Raw genomic sequence first — 23,595 nt, 5'->3', positions numbered from 1 at the left:
ACGAAAATAACAAAGGTTAGAAGTCACCGGATTACGCTTGGAGCTGCGGCTGCTGGAGACGGAGCGGCGGCTGGCTAGCTGAAGGCCGAGGTGGGAGGAGGGCTGGTGTACCCCGCTGGGGGAAGGGTACGGACAGGACAGGTAAGGGTGGGGGGGGGTATGCACAGCGGGGACCCTGAACCCGGAGGGTCGGCGCCGGAGGATGGCGGGGAGCGGCGGTCGGCGCCAGAGGGTGGCGGGGAGCGGCGAAGGGGGTCGGCGCCGGGGCCAGCGGTCGAGTCGAGTCGGCGCCGAAGGTCAGCGACGGCGCCGGGGATCGGGGACCGGTGCGAGAGAGAGGGAGAGAGGGTAGGGGGAGAGAGAGAGAGAGCCATTAGGGCGGCGTCGGAGGTCGGGTCGGGTCGGCACCGACGGCGACGGGGGCCGGTGACCGGTGCGAGCGAGAGAGAGGGTAGGGAGGAAGAGATATGGCAAAATTGTAGAGACTCGGAACTTTCTGAAATAGAACTTTGGAGTTGCTGAAAAAATTGTTTGTACTTCTTTTTCAATATTTCTACGTGTGTAATGTATATTTATGATACAATTAAGACGTACTTTTGAAAAGTCGAAGCAATAATACTCTAATATACGAGTATATATTATCGAAGTTGAACAAACTATGATTACCGATTACCATACCGCACAATATCAAAACCAAACGTCAAAATACTGAATCATATCGAATTAACATGGTATGATAATGGTATAATGTTTTTAAAAATCAAATACCGAAATTACTGTACCGAAGTTTCAAATACCATACTGTACCATACCATGCCCACCCCTATTGCATTGGCACTTGTATTACTGTCCCACAACTCAAGTTTTGCAGTTTAGGTAATTCCCACCTCGCTCACCACAACTATAATACTTGCCTTTTGCTTTCTTTTCCTCTATCTACAAAGACATTCAGTTTACATGAGAAGAATTAAACAACATACTGCAATCCCCACCCCCCACCCCCACCCCCTCCTGCATGAGTGACCCTTCATTTTAATGGATTTGGGACCAGCTATGCTTTGCTAGACACACACAGATAAAAAGAAACAATGATATGAGGAGTCACCAATATCTAGACTTTCTTACACCATTGGCTCAAGAGCTGAGACTGCAGATACAAGGCAATTTGGAATCAGAGGGCTGGTGAGGGTTAGAAATTGAGATTCTCCCTCTTAAATGAGGCATGTAAGGGAGCCACCACGAAGAAATTTCGGGAGAATGCTGACATGAGTAACAAAAAATCCAGTGAGAGAACACGATCACCTGCCAATAAAAGGTTTTCTGCGTTTAGTCAATCTAGGCAGAGTGATAAGAGAGCCCTACGGAGAATGTGGTAAAAGATTCATCGTACAGTCGACCACAACAATCAAATTGATTATCTTCAGGCATAAAGATACCAGAATACATACTAGAAAAGATTACAATCATAGATGTCATCATATGAGAATTAGGTAGACTTATTAAAGGCATACCGGGGGGGGGGGGGGGGGGGGGGAGAGAAGAAGAACTAGCGTAGTGTATGCAATCTACACATCCCAAAGTGCGGAACAACTTGGTGCACATCAAAATACAACAGTTGAAGAGGCCACAAAACCAAAGAAAATCATAAATCTCAAATCATTCAAATCATATCGGCACCTTGCTGGAGATTTCGCCACTGCATATCACCAACAAAAAACTTCAAACAACTCTTGCTCGTTCCACTATGAAATATCCACACAGCAAAAGAACTTAATCTAGAATGATTATGCTTACAATATCATTAGTGATAGCAACAATAGCCCTGGCATATTGTTTAACTGGCAGAAGGAAATCTGTGAAGAAATTCACAAAAGAGAAATACAGTAAACGAATAAGATACAGTATATACTTTCGTGGATTATAGGCAGGAATTCTAGAATTCTGATCAGATATTTTGACTCTACTCTCTTGCATATGTAATGATCAGTGCAAATTTATTGCTCCTTTAACATAAATATATGAATGGTGCATTGACACATTGAAGAACTAGGACCAGCTGTTCCATCAGCTGTCAAAAATTTTGGTGAGCCAGCACCTCATACCCTACCCACAAAGAGGATTCCCAACAACTTCATTCAGCTCTTTCGTTAGAGAGAAAACACTACTAATGGCAACAATAGATCCTAAAAGCCATTACAGTTGATATCATCAACCCAATGTGAGGACAGAATTACACAGATGAACAAGTTATATTTGCTGTATCATATGATGAAAAAAGTAGCATGCAACTGTTACCGAACTCCAATGTTGATGAAACTTCTGCAGGAAGGATAATATTAGATCATTCATAAGCTTGTAAAGAGGCTTCCTCATTTCTTTTCTATCAAGAATCAGCGTAAGCTTGTGATTAAGTAGTCACCATGATCTTGAGAACAAGGGCTGCAAAATAACATAAACTACATTAACATGAGACAAAAGAATGACCACATAATTACACTAGATACACTAGGAATGTAACATATATAAACCAACTGACATGAAACTACATACATTCCCTATTCAATACCAAAAGGTATTACTGAATTCTATAAGGTAAATCAGGGTGGCAGTGAAGCTTACCATGGCGATGAGGAAAAGGCATTCTAGCCTTAATTCATTTTCAAGTTGATTCTTCTTTCATATGCTTATTCCGTGCAAATATTTCAGGTACCGCCTTCATAATATCTTTAAGTTGTCACATTCTTTGCCTTTTTAACCAGATCACATGATGAAGCCGATGGTTTTAGACCAAATTTCACCATGCCATTGACAAGAAGTTCAGCCTCTTTCCATTTCGCATCATTACAAAGAACTTCAATCGTCAAGCAATAGCTTGCTCCATTTGGAATCATTCCATTTCCAACCATTTCTTTGAGCAGTTTCAAGGCTCTAAAGGAACTACCCTCTTTACAGTATCCAAATATCATCATATTGTATATTACATCATTAGGCTGTAGATCATATTCAGACATTGATAGGAACAATTTTGATGCTTCCTTCATATTCCCTTGACTACACCACCCATGTATCAAAGCACCATATGTACAAAGGTCTACACTCAAACCAGCTTTATGCATATGCGAGAACACCTCAAGTGCTTTTTCCATGTCGCTGGATCGCGCAAATGCATCAATTAGAATTGTGTATGTGACTTTTGAAGGAATTATGCCTCTTTCCTCCATCTCACGAACAAAGTCAACAATCTTTGATGGATTTCCAGCTCTAGCGAAACCCGCAATTAAAGTATTATACGTGATTGATGCAGGTGTTAACCCATAAGACTTTATCTGATTGAACAACGTTAATCCTTTCTCAAACTTTCCAGCACTACAATACCCATCTATTAGAGTGTTGTACGTGATCAGATTAGGATGCAAACCCGCCTGCTTCATTTGATCCACTAATTTCTCAGCTTCCAACACTCTCTTCTCTCGACATAACCCTCTAATCAAAGTGTTATAAGTTACAACATTGTACACTACCCCATTATGATGCATTTCATCAAATAATTCAAACGCTTTGTAAACTTTTCCATCGCTGCAATACACGTTAATAAGAGAATTATAAGTGTATATATCAGGAAACACTCCATCAAGCCTCATCTTCTGATAAAGCTCGAATCCATCAGTTTTAAGTCCGTGTCTAAAGAAACCATTAAGTAACACAGAGTAAGTATACTGATTAGGCATAATGCCATCCTCCGCCATCCTACTAAACAACTCCTTTGCTCTTCCCACATCACCATACTTAAAACACCCATCAATAACAGTAGTATATATAACAACATTTGGGCGCCACCCCATTTGTTTCAATTTATCTAAAATCTCAAAAGCACCATTCAAATCACCACACTCACAACAACCCTTTATCACAATACCAAAACTATACATATCCAAGAACTGCTTCCCTATCGATTCTTCGAAAATCAACACCGCCTTTTCCAAAGATCCATTCTTTATAACACAAGAAAGAATACTATTAAACGTATTCGATGAAGGCTCAAGTCCTTTGTCAATCATTTGATTGAAAAAGATCAAAGCTTCTTCTATTAACTGAGCTTGAACATGAGCATTGATGATAGTTTCATATAAAGGAGTAGAATTCAAGAAATCGGTATGTGTCAAATGGTGAAGTAGTGAAGAAACTGTGAAATAGGGTGAAGTGATTCTGCCAGAAACCAACTGCAAGATTAGAGATTGAGCACCTGAGATTGAGTTGCACGAGAGAAGTCGGTATAGTATTATAGAGAAAGAATGGTGAGTTTGATGAAACCCTTGTTCAGTTGAGGATTTGAAGAGTGTGAGAGCTTTGAGTGGTGGGGTTTTCAACAATTTGGATACAAGAACAGTTGCTGCTTGTTGGGTTTGTAACATTTTCACATCTATGGAAAATCCCAACACCTTTCAGGAACAACAACAACACAGTGTGATCTCACAAGTGGAGGATAGAGTATACGCATACCTTATTTCGACGTCGTAAAGGTAGAGAGACTGTTTTCGATGCACCCTCAGCTTAAATGATGCCTGCCTAACAGTTTGAAGGAAAAAGGATACACATATTGGAGCAATCACAACAACAAATTAACTCGTAATGTAAAAGCTTTACACAACAAGATGGAGAAAAACCAATAATGAAAACAAATTAAGCAATTAAGAGCAAAGTGCTAATACTAATGGTAACAAGGAGCTCTAAGAATGACCAGCTAACCTTATATAACTCGAAATCTCGTATCTAAAGTCCTGTCCTCGGTGCGATGAAATGCATCAAGCCATTTATTTTTCACAGTAAAGATGGAACTTTGCGTTGTTATTGTTGTTTCTTGCTAAAGCTCACCGGAGTTGGAGAAAACGGGCCCAGTTTGGGCTTTAATCCACTTCAGTATCCATGGTCGGCAATGGACTGACCAATAATATTAGGGTAAAATTACATAAACCCCAAACTTAAAAGCACCATATTACCAAATGTCTCTTAGGCTTAATTTTTTATTTTTTTTTAATTCAACGTCTGAATCTGAATGTACATATGAATGATTAGGATGTTGTCTCTACATTTAAAAATTGAATGATTAAGACTGCTTGTTTTTCAACATCTGAATATGTAAAAAATATTATTTATATACATAATAAAATAAAAAATATAATTCAAATAAATAATTAATTATATATTAAAAAAATATTTAATTTAATACAACAAAATTATTAGTATTTGATTGAGAAAAAACATTTATGTTTATTAGTGATAGTGTAGATGGCTTATAATGGTGGTTGTGGGGACAATGATTAATGTCAGTGATTAATAATATTGGTGGTGATAATTGTGATGGTTGGTATTGTAGTGACTTTATGATGGTGGCGATTGATGGTGGTTGTTGTTGTTGTGATGACGTTACTTGATGTTAGTAGTTTAAGGTGTTGATTGTGTTGGCTGAAACATGAATGCATGATGATTGACGATGTGTTGATGCTAGTTGGAGATGTTATTTGTTGTGATGGTGGAGATGGTTGTTAGTAGAGATAAATTATAGCGATGGTACTAGTTGAAGTGGTGGTAGAGATGGCGTTACTAGTGACAATGGTAATGGTGGCTAGAGAATGTGTAGAGGTTGTGATGTATTAGTGGTAGTTAGTGGTGGTGCTAGTTGTGATAGATGAGTTGGTTGGTAGTAGGGATTGTCCGATAGTGGTCGCTGATTGTGGTGTTGTTGACGGCAGTGATGACAGTGAATATAATTAGAATAAAAGAGGTAGTAGGCGTGGTAGCGGTATTTTTTTATCAATGGTGATTGTAATGGTGGAGGTGGTTGGTGGTGGTTGAAAATAGTGACGGTGACAGAGGTGGTTAGTGGTAGTGACTACTGATTATGAATAGAGTGATGAATATTATCCAACACCAGAATATCCCTTCAGACTTATTAAGACTTGATTCTAGATCTGAATGATTAAGACCTATTAATAGTTAAAACCTTAATAAAAAGCAAATGCACTTAATGGTCTGAAGTCTGAACCATTCAGATTCAGACCTCCATTAAGTGCAAACAAATGAGGCCTTAGCATGTTAAAAATTACGTAAATTTCACACCCTATTTTCTCTCCTCCATTAACGTCATTTCTCTCTCATCCTTTTACGCATCCATTCCCTACCCCCCCCCCCCCACACACACATAAATTCCTCTCCTACAATATCTCTCATATTAGCAGATTTTGAGTTAACTTCCTTCTCCACTAATTCAACTGATTTGAACCATAATCTTTCATCATTAAATTTCAAAATTTGTCAACTACTTCAAAGAGGTTAGTTATTTGTTTATGTGGGTTTGAAGTTAGTTTTTAACAAGTCAACATCCATATATGCTTTAAATTATTTTGTGTTAATTTGTTTGATCATCAATGGCTAAAGAAGATTCACCCTCATTCAGCTTGAGGATTTCCAAAATTGAAACACAAAAAGGTGTTCCTGCTAGTAATCAAGTTCTGGGTTTTACTCTGGGCAACTTTGATTACACCGAGTTAGGTTTTAGTGAAAATCGGTCAAAGCAGCGCACTGACCCTGAAAAATTAAAGATTTTAAGACAAGTTTTTGCTGCCAAAAATCAAGATTCCGACATGCAAATGGACTATTAGAAGTAAATAGAACATATCCCCAAATCCCCGTTGGAGAAGATATTGTTATCGTAAGTGATCCATATAGATGGTAAACATAAAAGAATCGATAGATACATAAATGTTTATAATTTAATGGGGATTCATATGGATGATATATATGTTATCAATATATGGATTTTATGGTGATTCATACGATTTATACTTTTTTATGTTTTTAATTAGTGATTCATATGCTAATGAGTGATACATATGGTGTTTTATTGATTCATATGGTTGTTATAGTTATTATTTCAATTAGTTGGTGATTCATATGCTATTATTGGGTGATACATTTTTTTCACACTGAATGTTTGATACATATTTAGATATTTAATTGGCGATACATATGGTGTTTTGGTGATTCACATGGTTGTTACAATTACATTTTGTTTATATGATATTAGTGGGTTATACATTTTTTTGAAACAGAATGTTTGATACATAGTCTGATATTTAATTGGTGATACATATAATGTTCTGGTGATTCATATGGTTGTTACAGTTACACATTTGCATAAAGTGTAAGAGTGATTCTATGTGGATCAGTTTTTTTGGTGATACATATATGATAACACTTTCTGTACTTGTTTTATTGTTGTTGTAATTTATAAATATGTGATTCATTTGAGATATGAATCATCTTCTGATTTGTGTTGTTGGAAGAATATTAATTTGATTGTGAAAAAATGACCTGCCCACAACTTAAGAATTGGTAGTGCACACAACATCAATGTACTAGATAGGCTTAAAGAAGTTTTGAAGGATGAAGGATGAAGGAATCAGAATTTTCAGAAGCACTTGTTTTGGGTCATTTCTGGACCTCCCTAGTTGTAACTTTCAAGGATCGGTAGCAAGGTGCTTGATGACCTTAGAGGTCCAACACCCATATCAGGATCAACTAAGGGTATTGGTCAATAATAGAATTCTTTAGTTTTCACTGTAAGGGTTTGCTATCGTTACCGGATTGAAATGCATCGGCAACGTAGATGATTTTAATTATTCAGACCTTCCTCCATGTTGATTACAAGAAAATATTTTTCGTATTCGACAACAAATGTGATAAAAAGTGAATTGGTCAAGCTTTTTTCGAATAAAAAGGGGGGGGGGGGGGGGGGATATGGAAGATGCGGTAAAAATTGGGATATTGTACTTTATACACACATTTGTGTTCTCCCAATTAGATAAAACCAATATCCCTGCCAGAGACTTCCATATGGTGGATGACAGAAGTTATAGTCGTTTTCCATGAGAAAAAATGACTTTTGCAAAATTGATGGCTTCTATTAGTCAGTTGATGAATGAGGTGCAACAGTTTTACCATCTGAGTGGCATGCCATACGCGTTTCAGATTTGGTGGTACGAATGTTGTGCCGAAGTTGATGAATCACTTCTCGTTCGTATTCACAATTTAATCCCAAGAATGGTGAACTGGAAAGTGGTTAAACCAAAGTCTAGATACGAGGATCTGATAGATGACATGTTTAGTAAGATAGTATTATTTTACTGTGATACTTTTATATGTCTATTGTTAATTTTTAAGATACTTTTTATGGAAGCTGCAATAAAAATAAATTCCTGTGGTGACGAAAATAAATTTTTGTATACAAGCTGCAATAAAAATAACACAAAAGACCAAAAAATTAAAAAGTACCTTAAAAATTAACAATAGACATACAAAAGTATCACTGTAAAATAATACTATCTTACTAAACATGTCATCCATCAGATCCTCGTATCTAGACTTTGGTTTAACCACTTTCCAGTTCACGATTTTTTAGATTAAATTGTGAACACGAACGACAAGTGATTCATCAACTTCGGCACAATATTCGTACCACCAAATCTGAAGCATGCAGGCCACTCAGACGGTAAAACTGTTGCACTTCATTCATCGACTGACTAATAGAAGCCATCAGTTTTGCAAAAGCCAATTTTTCTCATGAAAAAACGACTATAACTTCCGTCATCTACCATATGGAAGTCTCTGCCAGGGATATTAGTTTTATCTAATTGGAAAAACACAAATGTGTGTATAAAGTACAATTTATCCCAATTTTTACCGCATCTTCCACATTTTTGCCTACTACTTAACCAACTCATTTCTTTTCACATTTGTTGTCGAATACGAAAAATATTTTTGTGTAGTCGACATGACAGAAGATCTGAATAATTAAAATCATCTATGCTGCTGATGCATTTCAACCCGGCAACGATAGCAAATTCGTACAGTGAAAATCGAAGAATTGTATTGTTGACCAATACCCTTAGTTGATCCTGATAAGGGTATTGAACCTCTAAGATCATCAAGCAACTTGCTATCGATCCTTGAAAGCTACAACTAGGGAGGTCCAAAAATGACCCAAAACAAGTGCTTCTGAAAATTCTGATTCCTTCATCCTTCAAAACTTCTTTAAGTCTATCTACTACATTGATGTTGTGTGCACTACCAATCCTTATGTTGTGAACAAGTCATTTTTGCACAATTAAAATAACATTCTGCCAATGGCACAAATCAGAAGATGATTTATATTTCAAATGAATCACATATTTATAAATTACAACAACAATAAAACGAGTACAGAAAGTGTTATCACATATGTATCACCTAAAAAACTGATCTACATAGAATCACTCTTACACTATATGAAAATGTGTAATTGTAACAACCATACAAATCACCAGAACACCGTACGTATCACCAATTAAATATCAGAATATGTATCAAACATTCAGTTTGAAGAAATATATCACCCAATAATAGCATATGAATCACCAATAAATTGAAAGTGTAACTGTAACAACAATATGAATCACCAGAACACCATATGTATCACCAATTAAATATCAGAATATGTATCAAACATTCAGTGTGAAAAAAATGTATCACCTAATAATAGCATATGAATCACCAATTAATTAAAATAATAACTGTAACAACCATATGAATCAACGGAACACCATATGTATCACTCATTAGCATATGAATCACCCATTAAAACATAAAAAAGGTATAAATCGTATGAATCACCATAATATCCATAGACTGATAACATATATATATCATACATATGAATCCCCATTAAATTATAAACATACATAAATTAATCGATTCTTTTATGTTTACCATCTATGTGTATCACTTGCGATAACAATACCTGCTCTAATGAGGATTTGGTGATATGTTCTATTTCCTTCTGATCGTCCATTTGCATGTTGGAATCTTGATTTTTAGCAGCAAAAACTTATCTTAAAGTCTTCAATTTTTCAGGGTCATTACGCTGGTTTGACCGATTTTCACTAAAACCTAACTCGATGTAATCAAAGTTGCCTGAAGTAAAACCTAGAGCTTTATTACTAGCAGAAACACCTTTTTTGTGTTTCAATTTGGGAATTCCCCAAGTTGAATGAGGGTGAATCTTCATTAGCCATTGAAGATTAAACAAATTAACACAAAAGAATTTGAAGCATATATGAATACTGACTTGTCTTGTTAAAAACTAACTTCAAACCCACATAAACAAACAACTAACCTCTTTGAAATAGTTGACAAATTTTGAAATTTAATGATGAAAAATTACAGTTCAAATCAGTTGAAGTAGTGGAGAAGAAAGTTAACTCAAAATCTGCTAATACGGGATAGATTTTAGGGGAGAAATTTGTGTAAAAAAATTGATGCATAAAAGGATGAGAGAGAAATGATGTTAATGGAGGAGAGAAGATAGGGTGCGAAATTTACAGCAAGCTCGGGGCTTTGAGATTCCCTATGATAATAGGCCATTATGTTCCCTTGTTTCCCATTAGAGGGGAGGGGTGAAACTATTGAGGAGTTTATGTGAGACAACATCAGAATTCTCCGATTTAATAGAGTCATCAAGATTCGGGTGACCAGAGTGATCCGCTTAAGGAGAAGTTTTGCAGGTTTGTGAAGACAAATTCTCGTCACTCATTTTTCATAGTTGAGCCAACTGATTCAGTGGTAACAATAACGGTGCAAAAAGAGATTTTATGTAATTTTTAAAACGAAAAAGGTACAAATATACCCCTAAACTTTAATAAATGGTACGTATATACCCTCTGTCATACTTTGAGTACAAATATACCCCTGCCGTTAATAATTTCATACATATATACCCTTCTCACTATCGACCTGCTATGTGTCGCGATCCTAGCAGTTTATTCATTTTTATTTATTTTACTTCCAAAATAATTAATCCACTCTAATTTAAAATTCACTATTTGACCCATACCTCCCAACCCAACCCGATCCGAGTTGAACACCCAACGGTCAACGACATATCCCTCTTTCACTCTCACTCACCCCTCACCCTCACCCTCACCCCACCCCCTCCCTCCACTTCCTCTTATAGAACTGTTTTCTGGAATAAGTACATAGCCGGGTCAGTCATATGTTCCCCATAATCTTCAGTTGTATATTGATAGGGCAATTCAATCTGCACGTAAGAGAAGGGATGCAGCAGACTAACTTCACAATTGTCTTCCCCCACTGTGATAAGCCAACCCATAGATTCCATACATTGTTTTCTGCTGGCTTTCTAAATCCTCTTGTTCAAAATCGTGCCATTAAAGAGGCTGAAGAATCTTCGAAGGAAATTTTCCTCATTATCCTCTTTCTCCGCTAACATAAGCCATGAAACTCTAGGTAGGTCACTGTTAAAATTGTTCTTGATGGTTGCAGAGGGCCAAGATTTGCAGATAGTGCCGAAATTGAAGTAGTCTTCTATCATATTCAAATGCCTAGCAATGAGAGCAAGCAAATCATGCTGAAGTTTCGCCCAATTAATTTCCTCCATTGCTAACAAAAATTGCTACATTCGAATCCTAAATAGACTCAAAATAGGAATCTTAGAACATCTTATGTTTAAGGGAAGTCTGGTTTTTATTTGTAGAGTTTGGGTAAAAACCCATTAGAATCCAAAATTTGAAGCAAATTAATTTTATTTCGGTGACTGTGAGAGTGAAAGGGGAGATGTCGTTGGGTGTTCAATTCGGATCGGGTTGGGAGGTATGGGTCAAATAGTGAATTTTAAATTAGAATGGATTAATTATTTTGAAAGTAAAATAAATAAACATGGATAAACGGCTAGGATCGCTACATGTGGCAGGCCGTTAGTGGGAAGGGTATATATGTACCAAATTATTGACGGCAGGGGTATATTTGTACCCAAAGTATGACGGAGGATACATACCATTTATTAAAGTTCAGGGATATATTTATACCTTTTTCATTTTTAAAATGATAAGGGATATTTGGTAATACCGTATCTTAAGTTTGAGATTTGTGTAATTTTACCAAATATCAATACCAACTCAAGGCTATTTTTGAACTTCACCCGTTAAAAACTCCTAGCCCACTTAATCAATTACCAGCCCCCAGCCCAATCCCTCAGCGGCCCAAACAAAACAGCCCTAAAGTATTTTTCGATTGGAGACCAGAGTTTTCGAGTTCACAAGTATTTTCCGATTGGAGAAAATGGGGAGCTCAGTGGATGCAGTAGGGAATCCGATCCCAACATCGGCGGTGTTAATGTCGGCGTCGAAGCACATAGATATTAGATGCCGGAGCGAGAATGTAGCTTTTCTCAAATGCAAAAAAGATGATCCTAACCCTGAAAAATGTCTCCAAAAAGGTCAACAAGTCACTCGCTGTGTCCTTAGCTTGTAAGTCACTAAATTAACATCCTAATTTTGATTAATTTTTGATTTTTGAGATTATTTTTACTATTATAGTTGTTTGATTTGTGTGATTGTTTATTATATTATATATTGTAGCTTGTAAGTTGTAAGTCACTAAATTCACATTGAAATTTGTTAATTTTTGTTGAGATTTTTGAACTTTTTTTGTTATTGTAGTTGTGTGATTTTTGTGATTGTTTAGTATATTATTGTTGTTATTATTATTATTTTGATAACCGTGGTATCCGGGTCACCTCACACCAATAGACAGAGGTAAGGTAATGTAACTCTGTCTACTAAGGCTAGGACGGATGAGAAGAATCACCTAGTGTTTTTTTGTCTCTGCTGGGATTTGGACCTGATGTTTAGTAAGTTATATAGTGTGAAAGTTTAGGGCTTTTGTTTGTGTATTTGGGTTTTGCGATTAGGAGTTGAGAGTTTTGCGATTTAAGGTGTGGATATGATTAAGTAAATAGAATACTAGGGGGATTTCTTCTCATTTGTTCCGGCCTTGGTGGACAGAGTTACTTGGTATATGTTGTTGGTGGGAGATGGAGGGTATTTTGTGCGATTAGTCGAGCTGTGTGCAGGCTGGCTTGGATAATACGGTTATAAAAAAATGATTAAGTAAATAGATTATTTCCTTAAACATGTTATTGGAGTAGGTAGCGATACTAGGTTCAAGTCTCATCACCACCTTTAAAAAAATCACATGCCTGGACTAGAATTAAAGACACAAGTAAGTAGATAATGCATGCCAGTGTGTGGCCTAATGGTCAATGAGGTAGGTTGCGAATAATGAGGTCCTAGAATCGATTCCCAGCTTAGGTGAAAACATTGGTGATTTCTTCTCATCTATCCAAGCTCCGTGGCCAGAGTTACTTGGTACATAATCTGGTGGAACGTCGAATTACTTGAGGTGTGGGCGAGCTAGTTGGGGCACCCAACAACAACAACAGCATTCCCGTATACACAATCCTTATCAGTACCTTGGCAAGTAGAGAGGTTGTTTCCAATAGACCCTCGGCTCAAAGAAAGTTTGGGACACCAGGATCATAAAAGCAAGTAGATAATGCCTTCTCCTCTCTAATGCTGTAAGCTTTTAAATGAGATGATCGTACAATTTAACATCTAATGTTTCATTATCTTTGTTCGATGTTTGCGTGGAGGGATTGTTTTTTGTCTAGTTAGAGGGATGCCATAATTGGGATAAGTGTGAACTGTGAAATTCAAAGTATGTCTAGTTTTAAAGGACCCCAAATTTACATTATAAGACAGATCATTTACTTGTTTAAAATGACGAGAGTCTGAATAGAGCAGAAGCAATATAAAGTTATACACTCCAATCAGAAAAATGAGTATAGAGTTATAGACTATTCATATTGCGGTGTAGTTGATTTTTTGATTTATTAAATCTTCTCAAAAAATGTTTCCTTTCATGAACTTTTCTTTTGTAATAGTTGAAAGGAAGATCGTTCAAGTTTGACTGTTTTATAGTAGTTACAGATAGAGGAGTAACAGCGTTTCAGTAATAAGATATATTTCCTGGATTACCTTTATTGCACAGAGAGAAATCAGAAGCATAATGCAACACAGTTTCAAACAAAACTATACCAGAAAACCAAGTCCACCTCTGGCAGTTAAAACTGAAAGTTTGTGTATTGAGGAATGGTATGTTGTTTTTCATACTTGAGAGAGGTTAAATATTGTGAACTTGCTGTGTTTAAACTTATACTTTTCAGAGGTGGAAGAAACATGTTAAACTTGGAAGCTGTCAATTCAACATAACATTGTAATATTCGTAGCTGTTTGTTTCTTTTTTCGTGTGCTGATGAGTGTAGCCTTGTAGGATGGAAATTTTAATTCAGATTATTTCAGGATTTTCTACCTTCCTAACCATGCCAATGCTGAATATTGTCAGAGTATTTGAATGCTTATATAATTTAGGATTATATGTGGAGCCATTGACGCTATGAATCAAAAGTAGTTTAGGCTTCTTCATATTTGAATTGATTGCGTGAAATATGGGTTGGATGTTGTCATGTCTATTTGATCTGTATGTGACAGGGATAATGGACTTCCATATTTATCCCATTAAAATCCTTGAGACCTATTCTAAGATGATGCTATGTTTTGTTCCCTTTTTAAGGAACCTTCCCAGTGCTATGTGGTTACAGCTTATGCAAAATGTTTACAACTTCAGTCACTCCCCATACATTGCAATTAAGACCTAACCATTCACATTATGGCTCAATACATTGACACCATTTTGATTCTCTTAAGCTAATGCATACCCTCTTAAAAATGCCATAGTCAAGTACATGAAACCCTTCTTTGCACAGTCAGATCAGACCTACTTAGACGGAATCCTAGTTTACTTGTTACGTATTTGTTACCTCACAGTAAATTCTCCTCCTTTCAATAGTTTTATCTCTCCATCCATCAATTTTTTGAGTGGAGAAGCAACTGCAAGTGCCGTTCATTAAATGCTGCTGGCTAACACATGGTCAACGACTATTTTCTTTTTTAGAATAAGGTTCTTCCTTGCTGTGTGAGATGCACTGTCTGTTACTCAAATATGTGCATATTCTTGGTATTTACGCATTGTACTTCTTGCAAAACCCTCTGTGTAAGCTGCTTGGGTCTCCCAGCCAGTTTACAAGGTAAGATTTGCATAAAAGTGAATTACCTTGTCTAGACATCCAGAATTAACATAAATGTTGTAGCCATAGGTCAATAGCCTAAATTTAAGACAGGAAGGAGAGGTTGTGGGTTTAAGTTGGGCTCTGTGTGTGGAACGTGGAGTCATGGAGAATGTTGCAAACAAAAAATAAGGAGTGGCCACATTTCCCTTCCTTTGTTGGATTCAACTATATTTGGTCCTATTTCAGTACACACAACTTGAATAAGTGGTTGTTTAAACCAAGTTGGAAGAGTGTGTGTAGTCTTTTTGAACAACTTGAGAAATCTGAGTGACATTTGATAAATCTTTATAATCAAATTCCGTTGTTTTCCAATATTAGGTTGAAGGATCTCCATCAGAGGTGTAACAAAGAGATGGATGCTTATGCTGGATGCATGTACTACAACACAAATGAGTTTGAGATGTGTCGTAATGAGCAGAAGGACTTCGAAAAAGCCTGTCCTTATTGACTGGCTGTGAATGATGCTTTTCATTTAATGAAATAAGAACTTGAATGCATTTGGGAACGTTGAAGAGCATATTGTTAGCACCTTTCATCAATATGTTTGTGTTTGGAACCCTATCACAGGGCAGTTGTCAATTTTAAGTTCTTAAATTTGTCATCGACATAAATCATGAAGCTGAAAATCGTACATGACTTGTTCTCATCAGAGCATAAATTAGAATTTGGAATTTGGTTCATTCGTTCTTAAGTTAATCTCTACATATTTAGTCTCTCTGTGGCACCTATGATTGTTCAATGAAATCTCCCTCCACTAGCAGGATAATATGTTCAATGAAACAGCCTCTTGCAGAAATGCAGCGTTAGGTGTATGATAAATTCTTGTGGTCTGGTCCTTCTTCGGATTTCACACATAGCGGGAGCTGGACTGAGTTCCTAACTATTTTCATTCATCCGCACTTTCCTCTTTGAATGAATGACAGGATTTGTTCTCCTTTTAGTAGTATTGTTTTTCTTGTATAAACTTTCTAAATGTTTCTTGTCCTTAATATGCAACTTTTGTTTAGATAAATAAGTCTCTAGTTTCTTAAATTCACTAGTTATATTGTATGTTCCTGAGTCATATTTTGTACTGGGATTGACTCTTGGGTGATCATCATACAGTTATCCACTTTACTTGTGCCAACAAGAGGGACGGATACGAAATATGATGGTCAAATTATTTAATTATTGTGCATAAATTTGAATAAAATATTTTTATCCGAGGTGTTATCTTATCTCAAATGATAAAGATTGAGCGACTAAGGTCTTAAATTCGAACCTTGTGTCAAGCGATCTGTTTCAGATAGATTTTTCGACTATTAAAAAAAATTAAACGTTTCACACAACTAATAGTTAAGGAAAGTTGAGTGCTACGTTGATCGACTTGGCTAACGAGTTCCACAGACTATTTAAGATCAAATTAAAGAATAAAGGGAAAAATATACAATTTTTTGAAACTTGTGTGCCAAATATTTACCCTTTTCAAACTTGATGGGCCAAAATAATAATTACACACTTATAAAAAAATCTCACCATTCTCTAAACTCAAACTATATATTTCAACTGCTTATTAATTAATCTTGTAAATCCCAGTGAGCTTGAAATTCACAGCTTTTATGGTGGACACCCTATCAACCATCTTCTAGTATAGAAGCTCAAAGAAAGTCATTCAGTGGCAAAACCAGTTGTAGCAGAAACTCCCACATAGACTCAAGAAAATTGAGGTAAACTCAATTCATTAGTATATATATTACTGTAGTAGTTTATTTGATTGAAAAAGGTACAATTTTTTTTTCCTTTTTTTAATTGTTATTTTTCTTTTGGGGGGGGGGGGGGGGGGGGGTCCAAAGATTGGATTTTGGGTTCATTTATGGTGGATTCTTGATTTTTAGTGGTTTATTTTTTCTTTATGTAAAAAGAAAAAAAGATTCTTGATTTTTGTTAATGGTAGATAGTGGACATGCCAAGTCTTATGGAAATTGTGGAGGCAATAGTTGGCCTAGACTTCTTGAAGGAGAGGAAGGGGGTGGATTGTGACTTCGAGGTGGTGGGGTGAGGCAGAAAGAAGGGGAGGGGTAAGTTGGTTTATATATATATATATATATATATATATATATATAGTTGTGAATGGATGACATGTAAGTGTCCATTTAGCTTCCTTTTTAAGTGGCCATTTTGGCTTCCTTTTGAAGTGGAGTCTTACTATTTTCTCCACCTTTGTTAGCCTACTCATATCCCACCTCTTTCTAAAAATATTATATAAGTTCCATGGCCTATAAATAACCCATTCCTTATAATGAAATGGAGCAGTGAAAGATTAATACATTCAAAATTTATAACATGTTATCAGCACGAAACTCTACCATTTCGAGCAAATACAGGTAATAAAGGTTAGTATTTAATTTTCTTAAATAATGTCTAATATTTCCAAACGCGAATTTAGAGCCATAGATATATCGGGCAAAACTTATATGTCTTGGGCACTAGATGCCGAAATACATTTAAATGCAATGGGCCTGACAGACACCATAAAAAATAATAATAAGGCATCAAACATGATATTTCTTCGTCATCATCTTGACGAAGGTTTAAAAATGGAATACCTCACGATTAAAGATCCCCTTATATTGTGGAACAATTTGAAAGAAAGATACGACCACATGAAGATGGTCATTCTTCCACAAGCTCGTTATGAATGGACCATCTGAGGTTGCAAGATTTTAAAAATAAAACTGATTATAATTCTGTGATGTTTAGAATTAAATCGCAGTTTGATTTATGTGGGGAAGATATCACAGACCACGACATGTTAGAGAAAACATTCTCTAGTTTTTCCGCCTCGAGTATGCTCCTCCATTAGCAATACCGAGAAATGGGTTTTAAAAAATATTCTAAATTGATTTCTTATCTTCTTGTTGCTGAACAACATAATGATCTTTTAATGATTCATGAAAGTCGACCTGCTGGTATTGCTCCATTTCCAGAATGAATGCTGCAAATTTTCGCCCAACTAGGCGTGAAAGAAGTCCCGACTCCAGTCGTGGTCGTAGTCGTGGTCGTGGTATTTTAATCAGGGCGGTCGCCTTGCAATAAACAATAACCTTTAGCACCAGCAGTGCAAAAAGAAGAGGGGCTCCTGAAGCAGCCCCAAGGACGAACTTTGATAGTAAATGTTATCGATGTGGAGGAAAGGAACACTGGACGCGTACCTGTCGTACGCCAAAGCATCTGGTAAAACTTTATCAGGCGTCCCTTAAGAAAGCAGAAAACGATGTTGAAGCAAACTTACTGCTTGAAGATAATATTGAGCCCATGGACTTGGAAGTTTCAGATTTAGTTATAGTTCCTTAAGAACATGTAAATCACCCACTTAAAAAGGAAGCTAAATGGACACTTACATGTCATCCATTCACTACACTTCAACTTATATAAGTGTCCATTTAGCTTCCTTTTTAAGTGGGTGATTTACATGTTCTTCAAGAATTATAACAAAATCTGAAACGTCCAAGTCCATGAGCTCAATATTATCTTCAAGGAGGAAGTTTGCTTCAACATCATTTTCTGCTTTCTTAAGGGACGCCTGATAAAGTTTTACCAGATGCTTTGGCGTACGACAGGTACGCGCCCAGTGCTCCTTTCCTCCACATCGATAACATTTACTATCAAAGTTCGTCCTTGGGGATGCTTCAGGAGCCCCCTTTCTTTCTGCACTGCTGGTGCTGAAGGTTATTGTTTATTGCAAGGTGACCACCCTGATTAAAATACCTTCCACGACCTCGACCACGACTGGGGTCGGGACTTCTTTCATGCCTAGTTGGGCGAAAATTTGCAGCATTCACTTCTGGGAATGGAGCAGTACCAGTAGGTTGACTTTCGTGATTTCTCATTAAAAGATCATTATGTTGTTCAACAACAAGAAGATGAGAAATCAATTCAGAATATTTTTTAAAACCCATTTCTCGGTACTGTTGCTGCAAGAGCATACCCGAGGCGGGAAAAGTAGAGAATGTTTTCTCTAACATGTCGTGGTCTGTGATATCTTTCCCACATAAATCAAACTGCGATTTAATTCTAAACATCGCAGAATTATAATCAGTTATATTTTTAAAATCTTGCAACCTCAGATGGGTTCATTCATAACGAGCTTGTGAAAGAATAACCATCTTTAGGTGGTCGTATCTTTCTTTCAAATTGTCGTGAGGTATTCCATTTTTAAACCTTCGTCAAGATGATGACGAAGAAGTATCATGGCTTTTGACTTGTCTTGATTTGATGCCTTATTGTCATTTTTTGTGGTGTCTGCCAGACCCATTGCATTTAAATGTATTTCGGCATCTAGTGCCCAAGATATATAAGTTTTGCCCGTTATATGTAGGGCTCTAAATTCGCGTTTGGAAATATTAGACATTATTTAAGAAAATTAAATACTAACCTTTATTACCTGTATTTGCTCGGAATGGTAGAGCTTCGTGCTGATAACGTGTTATAAATTTAACCAAAAGTAATCAAAGAAAAGAGAGAAGTTGAATGTATTAATCTCCATTTCATTAAGGAAGCCAAAATGGCCACTTAAAAAGGAAGCTAAATGGACACTTACATGTCATCCATTCACAACACACATATATGTATGTATGTATGTATATATATTATGGGTAGATTGTGACTTCGAGGTGGTGAGGTGAAACAAAAAGAAGGGGAGGGGTAGGTTGGTTTGTATGTGTGTCTCTATATATATAAAAAAAATATTGGAAATCCGAGGAAACCCATAGCTTCTGCCCTTCGGGTGGGAATTTTGTGGTAACCTGGTCACTGTGCAATAGCTCGCAACCCACACAGGAGATGTAAACCGCGTTAGGTAAGCCCCATGCTACGAGCTCATGGTTGAGCGGTAGACTGAGGATGGATTCGGACCCACCTCTCAACCATGTTCTAGCGGGCGGTTGGTTTGTATTTTGTAATGCTATAATGTGAATTTGATATGCCACTCTCTGGGATTTGGTGATACCCAAAAAGATTACTGAAAAAGAGCAAGTAGAACTAAAGCTTATAATAGTTGGATGAAAGTAAATACTTGTAACTAGGAGATTGCATTGATTGAAAGAGATTTGGTGTATATATAACCCGCTTGCCTCACCTCGGAGGAAAAGAAGTGAAAAGCGTCTTTGTGTATTGTAGACATGAATTGAATACTTGAGCAGTTCCCTACTTGATTATTTCGTACAGAACAGTGAAATTTGGCCTCGTAGTTTCATTTGGTGAATATTTCTAAGAATCTACCATTGGCATATCGAAGTGTTGGGGTTGGTATATGGAGATCTAAGAATTTCAACACTTTAGGCCTGTATGAGTTTATTTACGAGGCAAGTTTCTGACTTATCAGAATCCATAAGAACTATTTGGTACATTTTAGTTGATCTTCTAGACAATAACTTTTAATTCTCTGCTAATATATGCGTGTTTGTATTGATTGCTGATGATAGGGTGACCATATGTAAAAAGAGAGGACACATTATTGCCTGTCAAACCTGATTATGTTTTAGTATGAATGGAGCATACTGCGCTGCAGTGCTTCAGTAACTTAAGTAGTAAATCTGGTATATACTTGATTAAGTTCTGGTCCATATTGATCCTTCTGTGGTAACTCTGTAATTCAAGTAGTAAATTCGTAAATATTTTCTCTTTTTGGAATTTCAAGTTGCATAATTAATCTGGTTGATGAAAAGGGACGTTTATTTAATTCCTGAACTGCTATATTTGTAGGGGACAACCTTTTGATTTGCAAAATTTGATTTGTCATTGGAGCTAGCGGGCAGACAGAAAGCAAGTACACATAGATGCTACAGCATATTTCAGCTCTGACTTATACTCCATGTTGGCTATCTCAAAATGGTTCTTCTTCAAGCCTTTTCTTTGTTTAATCTGTAGTTTCTTTGAAGTTTTAGTTTGAAAGAATATCGGATTCAAATGTTTTTCCCCCAATAGAGCCAATGTTTTTATTGATGTGATTATTGTGCTGTGTCACGAGGCAAACAGTTGTAAGCCCTGAAGTCTCAGTTCTTTTTCTTTTTGTTTAAATTGTTGTAAGCCCTGAAGTCTCAGTTCTCTTTTTCTTTTTGTTTAAATTTAACTTTAAAAAAGATGCTCTAGGTGAATGATAAAAAATTATATTATCTCAGTGATATAAATATTCCACGTCTCTTCTATTTTCAGGTGCTTGCCCTGGCATGGTTTTCTATAAGAAGCCTCTGCAATGGGCTTATCCGTTTCTGCTGAAGGTTCCTCTTCCCTCTTTCCTGGATTATGTGGTTTTGCTCACATATGCGGTCACTTTTTTTGCTTTCAGATTTTTCCGATATCTACTCTAGTTTTCTCAAGTAAGCTATGATTATATGACGCATGAAGCTAATAATACTCTAATATATGTATAACTATTCAGTACTATTCTCTCTTGTTAGTTGTGATGTGCCTCTTTTAGCTATCTCTTGACTGAATGCCGTCCTACTATCTTGGATAATATATTCACGTTCGGTTTCAAACAATTGGTATCCTTGAGCGTTGTGGATGAACTCATTTGTCTCATGATCTTTCATTTGCTAAGGGTACGATGATAATTTCCAGCTGAGAAATTGAATCTTAGGGGCGTTCTCCTGTATTGTACTACTAATGAATCTAAATTTGATTCAAATCTTGAATTTAGGAATTGGAATTATTCATGCTGTTTGTCCCTAGAAGTCGTGAAGTTACAAGTGCTCGATGGTTAAACATATTAATGATGGTTTCTTTGAGAACATTGGCCATGTGTTTCTTGCAATCCCTTGTATTTACTATGTATGTCCTCGGGCTTGTTTTATTCCTCACATTTCATCTGAGGGATTAAGTACTTGTTTCTGCGTGCAGTTTGATCATAAATATCATGCAAGTCCAAGAAGACAAGGAGCCATTCTTTGTACTGATAGGAGGCATAACCAAGGTCGAAACTCTAAGAAACGTGATACTGTGCCGCAGAATGTGGATCTCCCCACACTACTGCCCAAGAAAAAGAAGAAGCCCTATCCCATACCTCTGAAGAAAATTCAGCAGGCTGCCCGGGCTGATAAGAAGCTAGCAGAGTTGGGAGTAGAAAAGAAGCTTGAACCCCCTAAGAATGGATTGCTTGTGCCTGACCTAATTCCAGCGGCTTACGAATTGTTAGATGATTGGAAACTTTTGATTAAAGGACTTGCACAGCTACTCCACTCTATTCCTGTCCATGCTTGTAGGTAACTATTTAAAAAATGAGTGTTGATTTTCTTGGTGTTATGTTGTGAAATGAGTAATTTCGCCTCTTTTCTCTCGACCAAGTTACTATTTTTTGTCTGCAGTGAATGCTCGCAAATCCATGTTGCTCAAACTGGTCATGAGATTCAGGATTGCCTTGGCCCAACCAACAGTAGTCGCAGAAGCTTCCACTCTTGGGTGAAGGGCTCAATTAATGATGTGCTAATTCCTATTGAGTCATATCATATGTATGATCCCTTTGGCACGCGCATTAAGCATGAGACCCGATTCAACTATGATAGAATTCCAGCAGTTGTAGAACTTTGCATCCAAGCTGGCGTGGATCTGCCAGGATATCCTTCACGGAGAAGGACTAAACCCATCAGAATGATGGGGAAGAAAGTGATCGATGTAGGTGGATTAGTTGATGAGCCTAGACCCTCTGTAGACACAAGTTCGGTTATTATGGACCTAGACACCCATCGTGCTTTTGAACGGTTTGCTCCACCATTGGAATCTGAGGTTCCACGTATTGCCCAGGAGACGATTGATGCATATGAGAAAGTTAAACTGGGGGTGACAAAGTTGATGAAGAAGTACACTGTCAAAGCTTGTGGTTACTGTTCGGAGGTCCATGTGGGGCCTTGGGGTCACAATGCTAAGCTCTGTGGCGAATTTAAACACCAGTGGCGGGATGGGAAACATGGCTGGCAAGATGCAACAGTGGATGAGGTATTTCCCCCAAATTATTTGTGGCATGTTCAAGATCCAAAAGGACTCCCATTGAAGAGTGCACTAAAAAGGTTCTATGGGAAGGCTCCAGCTGTGGTTGAAGTCTGTATGCAGGCTGGTGCTCATATACCTCAGAAGTACAAGCCGATGATGAGGCTAGATATTGTGCTCCCTGACAATGAAGAGAGTCGCCTAGTCGCATAAGGTTCCTTTCCTTTACTAACTGTTCCACATAGCTTTACGTACAGAGTGTACGCGTTATAAGGATGTATAGAAACCTGGAAATGCAGCTTCCATGATGTTATTCATTAACTATTGAGGCTGTAGTCTTTGTTTTGCCTCTGTATGAGGGTCCAGGTACCCATTTCAACTTGGAACATCAATGTCCACATAATTAGCACAAAGATATTCAATCTGCAGGCACTCTTTTTTCTTATTAACAAGTCTTCCTGCCTTCTTGCTTTGGCCACACCTTCTGTTCGAAGTGTGCATTAGATCAGGTCTTAAATCTTTCTGCATTAGTTGAAGTCCATACTTCTTAATTC

General features: G+C 37.0%; 3 protein-coding genes across 12 annotated transcripts; 2 read left to right on the top strand and 1 right to left on the bottom strand.

The window, feature by feature from the left end:
* Positions 1 to 687: 687 nt before the first annotated feature.
* Positions 688 to 4,978, bottom strand: LOC107866040 (pentatricopeptide repeat-containing protein At4g11690). Of its 9 annotated transcripts, none has more exons than XM_016712273.2 (5): positions 4,747 to 4,978; positions 2,620 to 4,566; positions 2,296 to 2,439; positions 1,795 to 1,853; positions 688 to 1,696 (listed from the first exon to the last, which is right to left on the bottom strand). In XM_016712273.2, the coding sequence occupies exon 2, from the start codon at positions 4,410 to 4,412 to the stop codon at positions 2,727 to 2,729; it is 1,686 nt and encodes a 561-aa protein (XP_016567759.2). In that variant the 5' UTR covers positions 4,413 to 4,566; positions 4,747 to 4,978; the 3' UTR covers positions 688 to 1,696; positions 1,795 to 1,853; positions 2,296 to 2,439; positions 2,620 to 2,726. The 9 variants fall into 9 exon arrangements, with proteins under 9 accessions (XP_016567759.2, XP_016567766.2, XP_016567723.2 ...); XM_016712280.2 differs by having other exon boundaries at positions 2,301 to 2,439; XM_016712237.2 differs by having other exon boundaries at positions 688 to 1,302; positions 1,678 to 2,439.
* A 6,004-nt stretch (positions 4,979 to 10,982) lies between these two features.
* On the top strand, positions 10,983 to 15,759 carry LOC107866031 (NADH dehydrogenase [ubiquinone] 1 alpha subcomplex subunit 8-B). Its single transcript, XM_016712216.2, has 2 exons — positions 10,983 to 12,359; positions 15,398 to 15,759. Exons 1-2 carry the CDS (start codon positions 12,172 to 12,174, stop codon positions 15,525 to 15,527), a joined length of 318 nt encoding a protein of 105 aa, XP_016567702.1. The 5' UTR covers positions 10,983 to 12,171; the 3' UTR covers positions 15,528 to 15,759.
* An 844-nt stretch (positions 15,760 to 16,603) lies between these two features.
* On the top strand, positions 16,604 to 23,486 carry LOC107866010 (APO protein 1, chloroplastic). Of its 2 annotated transcripts, none has more exons than XM_016712193.2 (5): positions 16,604 to 16,785; positions 20,822 to 20,950; positions 21,272 to 21,336; positions 21,959 to 22,320; positions 22,423 to 23,486. In XM_016712193.2, exons 2-5 carry the CDS (start codon positions 20,896 to 20,898, stop codon positions 23,252 to 23,254), a joined length of 1,314 nt encoding a protein of 437 aa, XP_016567679.2. In that variant the 5' UTR covers positions 16,604 to 16,785; positions 20,822 to 20,895; the 3' UTR covers positions 23,255 to 23,486. The 2 variants fall into 2 exon arrangements, with proteins under 2 accessions (XP_016567679.2, XP_047270988.1); XM_047415032.1 differs by lacking the exon at positions 16,604 to 16,785 and adding an exon at positions 19,619 to 20,421.
* The last annotated feature ends 109 nt before the right edge of the window (positions 23,487 to 23,595 follow it).

The sequence above is a fragment of the Capsicum annuum genome, chromosome 1 (assembly GCF_002878395.1).
Source record: "Capsicum annuum cultivar UCD-10X-F1 chromosome 1, UCD10Xv1.1, whole genome shotgun sequence".
NCBI lineage: Eukaryota > Viridiplantae > Streptophyta > Magnoliopsida > Solanales > Solanaceae > Capsicum > Capsicum annuum.
Note: the sequence above shows the minus strand (reverse complement) of the source record. Positions and strands in the feature narration are given on the sequence as shown.

Bases quoted from the DNA above. Each gene is read 5' to 3' on its own strand.
- LOC107866010 (XM_016712193.2), top strand. From the start codon at position 20,896: ATGCTACAGCATATTTCAGCTCTGACTTATACTCCATGTTGGCTATCT. The intron at 20,951-21,271 runs GTTCTTCTTCAA...TTCTATTTTCAG, and splicing joins ATGTTGGCTATCTCAAAATG to GTGCTTGCCCTGGCATGGTT. The intron at 21,337-21,958 runs GTTCCTCTTCCC...TTCTGCGTGCAG, and splicing joins CTTATCCGTTTCTGCTGAAG to TTTGATCATAAATATCATGC.
- LOC107866031 (XM_016712216.2), top strand. From the start codon at position 12,172: ATGGGGAGCTCAGTGGATGCAGTAGGGAATCCGATCCCAACATCGGCG. The intron at 12,360-15,397 runs GTAAGTCACTAA...TTCCAATATTAG, and splicing joins ACTCGCTGTGTCCTTAGCTT to GTTGAAGGATCTCCATCAGA.
- LOC107866040 (XM_047415043.1), bottom strand. From the start codon at position 4,412: ATGTTACAAACCCAACAAGCAGCAACTGTTCTTGTATCCAAATTGTTG.